At 39.9% G+C, this 8,269-nt stretch overlaps 1 protein-coding gene across 1 annotated transcript in view; it reads right to left on the bottom strand.

The window, feature by feature from the left end:
• The window catches only part of LOC125030349 (hornerin-like), a gene marked incomplete at its 3' end in the record, with an annotated part of 9,677 nt that extends 1,690 nt beyond the window's left edge, over positions 1 to 7,987 (bottom strand). The window contains exons 1-6 of the mRNA XM_047620344.1: positions 7,662 to 7,987; positions 3,460 to 4,382; positions 2,267 to 3,069; positions 1,631 to 1,873; positions 1,273 to 1,482; positions 503 to 709 (exon numbers count right to left, since the gene is read on the bottom strand). Of these exons, the coding sequence (XP_047476300.1) occupies positions 503 to 709; positions 1,273 to 1,482; positions 1,631 to 1,873; positions 2,267 to 3,069; positions 3,460 to 4,240 (2,244 nt within the window). The remainder of the gene's footprint in view (positions 1 to 502; positions 710 to 1,272; positions 1,483 to 1,630; positions 1,874 to 2,266; positions 3,070 to 3,459; positions 4,383 to 7,661) is intronic.
• Positions 7,988 to 8,269: the final 282 nt, after the last annotated feature.

The following is an 8,269-nucleotide window of genomic DNA, read 5'->3' as shown; positions in this document are numbered from 1 at the left end:
ATGCCCACTGTGAGTACTTGTTTGATTGTTTTTACACATAGATGGCTACACTTGTACTAAGTCACCAAAGAGCCAGTTACGAGTACTGCCTGTCTCGCCCGTTCACCCTTTTCTTTGATTTACAAAAATATTTTATGTTATCTTATTTTGCTGTTACTAATGTTTATAACATTATAGTAATTATAATGCTTATAATAGAAATAACACCATCGATATTCATAGCACTAGTAAAAAATATATTTTTCCCGCCAATTCAAATCACGTAACGTCAAAAGTACTACTAATTGACTCCTTTGTGGCTAAGCACTAGCAGAACCATCTATGTGTACAGACATTTCACAAAAATATAGAAAATGAGCACAGCATTTTCCCAATTTTTTAATTCATTTTCCCTGGCGGCATTGGGTTAACAAAACAAATGTTGCCGTACTCAGTCATAAATTTACATATGCCAATATGCTTTATATAAGATACATCTACAAAACCATAGAAAAATGCTTACTTTGGACATCACTGTTGCCAGAGAGTCGATGGAGCAAGCAGCAACTGTTTCCTCACATGCTGTTGCCGCTCTCTGCCCCCCATCATGTTGGCTGCCTGTTCCCTCTATGACAAGGTCGCAAACCAGACATACTAGTCCCTCGCCTCCACTAGTCATAGAATCCTCCTCTTCTGTACGTTTCTTTTTGAAGGAGGTTGATGGTTCATTCTGTTTGAGAGGTGGATGAGTTTGTGCAACCTGTCATTTTACTTTTCAGAAAGAAACGTGTGTGTGTGTGTGTGTGTGTGTGTGTGTGTGTGTGTGTGTGTGTGTGTGTGTGTGTGTGTGTGTGTGTATGTGTGTGTGTGTGTGTGTGTGTGTGTGTGTGTGTGTGTGTGTGTGTGTGTGTGTGTGTGTGTGTGTGTGTGTGTGTAAAAAAAAAAAAATATATATATATATATATATATATTTATATTATATATGTATGTATGTATGTATGTATGTATGTAAGTATACATATGTACATACATATAAATATATATACTCTCTGTAAGACATGATGTAAATTCTTTGCCTTTATATAGGTGGGAGTGAATTAAACACTGAAGTGTATTTTATTCTATGCCTGCAAAATTGAAATAAAATCGAACCTGTGTGTACCCTGAATCACTACTCATCTAAAGCTCAGGTTCCACTACTCAGCCCTGGCCCCTGGCACTAATGCTAACGTGGGGCCCAAACTAACAGGTCTATAATCACCTTCAGCAAGTCAGAATCTACTAAGAACACACCTTGGCTACAGCAGCGACCAATGACTCAATGGGACATGGTATCACTCCTTCTGCTGGGACAACAAGAACGCCACTGCCGATCATGCTCGCATTACTGATGGTTCCCTGCTGGGTCTCTGCTATGGTAGATCCTCCACTGCATGAGCCACAGTGCTGGTTGTCAGTACCAGCTTCCGAGGTTTTCTTCTTGAGATTCATATGAGTGCATGACTGGAGGAATATGAGGAGAAATGGATAATCTTTCTGGTACCTAACTTGAAGGTAATTTGACTAGAGAATGACCATATATCATGGCTATCAATAACTCATAAGAGTGAAAAGAACATGGACTGATAACAGAGCTGTGTTTTCAAAATACCTGCACTTGGTCAACCACGATGTTCTTGTTTTGCCCAAGACATTCCTGGTGTGTGTTGTGGGTGCTGGCTGATGTATTGATGTGGCCACTGACACTTCTCTGAGTGTCTGTGGGCTGAGTATGAGACATTGGTGGAGCTACATTGCCTGATGGTGGTATAGAGTGGACCACATGCTTCTCTGATGGGGCTGCAGCCTGTTCAAGATGACGTGAATTTGTTGAAGTTCCTTGTCCAGCACAGTTCTAAAAGAATCAACAGTGGAAGGTTTTAATTTGGGTCATATTCACCATAACAAAGATCTGCTGTATGACCTGCTGATGCCAGAATGACATGTACAGACATGTCATGTTCACTGTGATTTTAGTTAATTAATCAAGAAATGGGGAAAACAGATAGAAGCAATGTAGGGCCTACTAATTGACTCCTTTTTGAATGAGAACTTAGGGAGCCATCTATTTGTAAGTAAAATTCACAAAACAAAACTATAGTGGACAGTACAGTTAAATAAAAGGTGTACATACATAAATGTAGCATAAAGATTGTTAAGTATGACTTCATTAGACTTGGACTAGTTTATAGGTTAAAGACACTGCATACTATACTAATGGGAGAAAAAATAAGAACTACTGACTTACCTGCACATCTGAACGATTTACAGCTCTGTGATCAGTACGTGTTTCCACCCGCCTATCAACAACATCAGTTACTTGCTGATAGTTCAAAGGTGTGAGATAGGGTAGGAAGGGTGGAATCTGAGCCCCTGGCAAGGCCTGGTAATCGTAGTGGGAGCGGGACATTGATGGATCCCCAGAAGGCATCCCCATATTGACATTAACTGCCAGGGTGTGGCTGGCGGCACCCCGTGCTGTGGTCTTCACCTGAGGGGAGTCCACCTGGTGCTCCTGTGAGGGGAAATTCTCTCCACTGGGTCCAGCCATGGGTCCCCCAATGCCCATTCCAGCCACACATTTGTTCCAGGCTGCATCCAGACGACAGTCAGTATAGGAATATGTGTAGGGGTGGGAAGTATGGTTGGTAGCAGTGGCTGAGCGAGATGTGCCACAATTTCCCATCCCATCCCACCCCCTGCTGCTGCCATCCTCCGTATAAACCCCCATCCGTGAGTAGTCCTCATAGGCTGCTGTCCTCTGCTCATGGTGAGTAGTGTGGTTGGGCCTTGTCACTTCCCCACTGCATGATGGGTAAGACCCACTGTTGTAAACTCCCTCCTGAGGTAATCTCCGCTGGCACACCTCCATGGCGTACTGCCGAGGGTCAGCAGAGGCATCACAAGGCTTTGAGGAGTGGGTGATGCCTGTTCCCTGGCCTTGTCTTCCCAGATGCCCCACTTCCTTGTAGAGGCTGTCTGATGATCCTGGGATCATGTCACTTAACCCCCCTCGCATGCTCTCACTCAGGTTTGCAAAATATGTAGATCCTGAAATAAAGCCTGGCATTAAAAAAAATGAACAAAAACTTGAAATCTTTAACTGGAATCTGAAAGAGGTGCCTGAAAGCAAATAAATTACATTAACTATAAAATGAAGGGGGTCTTCACTACACAGTTTTTTAAAAATTGAAACAAGCCTAATACACAAAAATACATGAAAATATAAGAAGCTGTACCTACATTTTATTTGTGCACATCTGCTACTTTGACTGAGAGAGAACGCAATTACTGTATCAAGCTAGAATAACTGTAGAACAGTTCTGTAACTTTTAAACGTTAAAAAAATGAATGAGTCACAGAATTAAACAATTTATGGGATAAATCATTAAGATGAAATATACAATTGCAACTGGTTTCTATACACTACCAAGGACTTACCAGCTGAGGGCGATGCATGGGGCATGGCATAAGTATGTTGCTGAGGTGGAAGAAGGGGAGAGTAGAGAGGCGGCTGTGCTGTCATGATTGGCCTAAGGAGGGTCTGCTGAGAGTTCAATATGGGTGTGTAATAGTAACTGGTTGTGGCATTAACCTGCCCAGTTGAGGTTCCATTCCCTGTGCTGGTTCCTCCTACTGCTGCACCTGCTCCTGCTACTGCTCCTGTTCCTCCTCCGTGAGCCAGGTGGTAGCTTGAGGACGTGTTATTCGTAACGCCGCTCCCACTGGCAGCGATTGTCACGTTCCCACCTCCCCCTCCCCCTCCTCCTTCGTTGTAAGTGGTCGGAATTGCTGAGGAACCACCTCCTCCTCCTCCTCCTCCTGCAGAAGCACCTCCAGCACCATCTGCCCCTGCTGTATCTCCTTCCTGCACTGGGTTGCTGCCATTTCCTGCATGATAGGCAGAGGACACAGCCACTCCCCCATTACTACTTGGGCCCCCTCCCGCTTCTCCTCCTCCATGATGGTAAGTAGTCTGCGCTGCAGCCGCACTTCTGCATCCCCCTGCCACTTGTCTGTGGGCTTGGTAAGTGGATGTAAGGTTGCCAACTCCCCTGCCACCTTCGGAACCCACCCTGCCCGCCTCACATACAGGAGGAACAACAGAATTATCACATACGACCCGCTCTTGCTTGTTGCTTCCATTGCCATTGGCACTCCCGTCACTGCAGCCAACATTACCATGGGCGGTAGTGTTGTTTCCCCGTGTGGTTGTTGCCATGATGACTGGCGGTCCTAACAATATCACTCTTGTTTCTTCCAAAGGCTACATTTGCCATGGCTGTTAGACATCCTCCAAACGGGCAGATTTCAAGTTACTGGTGATACTGGATCCCCAATAACCAGGCACTGCATGATAACTCCTGGAGAAAAGGAAATCTAATTAGACAAATGACTCATCAAATAATCTTTCAACTGCTATCTATAACCCAATTATGATATTAATTAAAGGGAAACTTTAAGCATTACAATAACTTTTCTGCTTTTCTTTTTTTCTTTAGGACTTTGCTCTCTTAAAAACTAAATTACAATTTTTTCAGTACCAGGACTAAATGGGTCTTTTACTCATGATCATCCCAATGTTGATGAGCATAGCCTGTACAGACATGCCATGCCCACTTTGAGTTTACTTTATTAATTGTTTTTACACATAGATGGCTACACTTGTACTAAATCACCAATGAGCCACCAATTATGAGAACTGCCTGTCTTGCCTGTTCACCCCTCTCCTTGATTTACAAAAATATTTTACATTATCTTATTTTGCTGTTAATAATGTTTATAACATTATAGTAATTATAATTTATATAATAAAAATAACACCATCGATATTCATAGCATTAGTAAAAAATACGTTTTTCCTGCCAATTCAAGGAAAGGTGAAATCAGGTAAGGTCACAAGGTCTACTAATTGTTGGCTAAGCACTAGAAGAGCCATTTATGTCCAAAGACATTTCACACACACACACACACACACACACACACACACACACACACACACACACACACACACACACACACACACACAAAAGAAAAAGAAAGAAAGAAAGAAAGAAAGAAAGAAAGAAAGTAAGAGAGAAAGAAAAAAAAGAAAGAAAGAAAGAAAAATGGCACATCACTTTCCTGGCGGCAGTGGATTAAAATAGCTTAAAGTCAGTATACCTGCAGTAACCTACTCATTATCTTAAAAGAGTGCATTATCCTTCTTAAATCTGACATATAGTATTTACTATTACTAGGGGTGACTACACTGTACTGTGCTGAAGGCATTTCATATCTCTCTCTCTCTCTTTATCTCTCTCTCTCTCTCTCTCTCTCTCTCTCTCTCTCTCTCTCTCTCTCTCTCTCTCTCTCTCTCTCTCTCTCTCTCTCTCTCTCTCTCTCTCTCTCTCATCTATATATATATATATATATATATATATATATATATATATATATATATATACAGTATATATATATATATGTTTGTGTGTATATATGTGTATATATATACATATATCCCGTGGACTGACCCAGGCTGATGATGATAATACATATATACATACATATATACATATATATACAAGTATATAATCATTATAATAGGCAGCTTTATCTGATCCTAAATCACACACACACACACACATCTGTCATCTCTTGTGCATCAAGAGGGCAGCCATAATTTATCAGTTGTGCAGCTCTTGTGGTAACCTGACAACAATGTTTGAAACAAAAGATATAATACCATTTTCAAAACAAAATTGGCTAAGTACAGCATTGAATGTTAATATAACATAATAGAAAGACACATACTTTCCTTAATTTGTAATTTATTTTCTCTGTTTTTCTTTAACTTGTGAAGGAATGCAATACTTTAGAAAATGAAATGTAGACGAAGAAGAAGAAGAAGAAGAAGAAAAAGAAGAAGAAAAAGAAAAAGAAAAAGACAAAGACAAAGAAAAAGAAAAGAAAAAAAAGAAAGAAAGAGATGGGCCTTCCAGTTCAAATAAATATTAAAAACAATTGCACCTTAACAATGATCAAAAAATTATATAAGAAATACATATAAATATTAAATGTACCATGTGATTTGTGCTAACAGGAGGGTTGGTTGTCTTAACAGCAATGTTCAGACTGGAAAGAATATATCCTATTTGGGTAAATGAAGAGAGCTACCACAATGTTACTTCTCTGATTAATATGATGATTTTCTTTCTTTAATGAAAACATGGGATTTGAAATAACACATCATTTTATATCCTTTCATTATATCTATGCAATTTGAATCCACTATGCTTTCATACTATCAATTTTCTCTTTTCTTAAATGTTCGCAATTTATGACTGATCAGGGATAGCACTATTTATTCAAAATTAAGTTTGTGCTAGAATAACTTCGGGTAACTGTCCAGAATAGCACAAGTGAAGTTGCGGAAAAACGAACAATACTGCTTTACAAACGGCCCAAAATAACACCCACTGCTATAGAAACCAATCAGTGCAAATGAATGATAATGGCACAATTGCTTATGCAACAAATAAAAGAAAATTATTGCGGAAACAAGTGCTCACAGCCCATGTCTCCTTGGTCCTCCTGAGTTTCAGCTCCATTCTGCTGTGCATACCAAGGTAAAGACAATGTTTGCCAGGGGGTGTTGGTGGGTAAAGCCCCCCCTTCAAACTTACCCTCAGGCTGTGCTCGAAGGGCATGCCCCATCACGGTAATTTAGACTGTTGGACAATATTTGTGATGTGGAATTAGGGGACTTAGTCTCTGGTGCCTGTGTCTGTACTGTAAAGAATTACTGCATAATCCTTTATCAGAAAGTATACCCAGCATGACTTGAGTGAAATCCCCATAGTAAAGGCCAGCAAATCTCCCTCAGAAACATTATGGTTAGCAAAACCAATTTTCTTTCAAGTAATACGCCAGACCTACTTGACCACCTATACTTTTCCAAATATCGATGGGGTAAGTTTGTTGGGTCCTGCCATAGTGCCAATTGCCTGACTTGACCCTATAATCGACAATTACCTGGCTCTAGCATAACATACAGTCAATTAAAATTAGAAAATAGTTTGCAGAGCTTATGAATCTCCTTAAACCTTGATCAATACATTTTCTTTTACTAGACTTACAATTTGCCGACACATCAGCACTATTCCACGGGACTTTTAGACTAATCATAAGTGCAAGTGAGGGAAAATTACAGCAAAAGTGAAGAAAAATATTGCAGAAGCGAATAGAAAGTAAAAGAAATTAAATTATTAACCAGCAAGACTGTTGACTAACTGTTCAATATATCTCTACATTTTTTATTCCCTGTTAAATACATTTATTTGTTAAATCTCTTCAGTTCTTCATTTTATTTTCTCTTAAATGCCTTTAAATAAATAATGAAATTAATATTCTCATTCATCACTTCCACAAACCAACACTAAAATCCTCCCAAATCTATAATTCCCCGCCACTGAATTAAATACCTTAGAAATACAGCAAATCCTCACGTCAAAAGTAATAAAACAAAATAAATAACAAATAATAATAAATAAAATAATACGGATTCACTCACGGACTCTCGCCAATTCCTCTTAAATAAAGCACCAAGACAGAGAAAGGAACGACCATAACCACCCAACTCGGAGAAAAATCCCGTCACTTACGCCACAAGAGGGTGTAATTCCATCGCAAAACCGACCCACAAATTCACGCAGACGATAAAAACGTTAATAACATTTCCTCTGCTTTCTTGGGGGGTTTACTCTGGCGGGGCGTTCGTGGATGGAGCGTTCGTGTAGGCGGATTCGCGCATGCATCGGCCTTTTAGTCTGTTATTATTATTATTTTTTTTTTTTTTTTTTGAGGTAGATTGATTGGTTTATGAATAAATTATGAAGTCCAGTTCATCTCTTTTAGGTCTCGATTTTTTCGTTTTTTTTTTTCTCTCGGTTTCATTTTTTCTCTTCACAATCTATATTTATTAGTGCTCTCTCTCTCACTTGTCTTAAAAATGATAAAGAGAGAGAATTGAGAGAGAAAGAGAGAGACAGAGAAATGAAAGAAGATAAGGAAGAAAAGGAGAAAATGAAAGAGAATGGGGACTGGTGGAGAGAGAGAGAGAGAGAGAGAGAGAGAGAGAGAGAGAGAGAGAGAGAGAGAGAGAGAGAGAGAGAGAGAGAGAGAGAGAGAGAGAGAGAGAAGAGAGAGAAAGAGAGAGAAAGAGAGAGAGAGAGAGAGAGAGAGAGAGAGAGAGAGAGAGAGAGAGAGAGAG

This window comes from Penaeus chinensis, chromosome 11 (genome assembly GCF_019202785.1).
Source record: "Penaeus chinensis breed Huanghai No. 1 chromosome 11, ASM1920278v2, whole genome shotgun sequence".
In the NCBI taxonomy this organism is placed as follows: domain Eukaryota; kingdom Metazoa; phylum Arthropoda; class Malacostraca; order Decapoda; family Penaeidae; genus Penaeus; species Penaeus chinensis.
The sequence above is the reverse complement of the archived record's forward strand: the minus strand, read 5'-3'. Positions and strand labels throughout refer to the sequence as shown.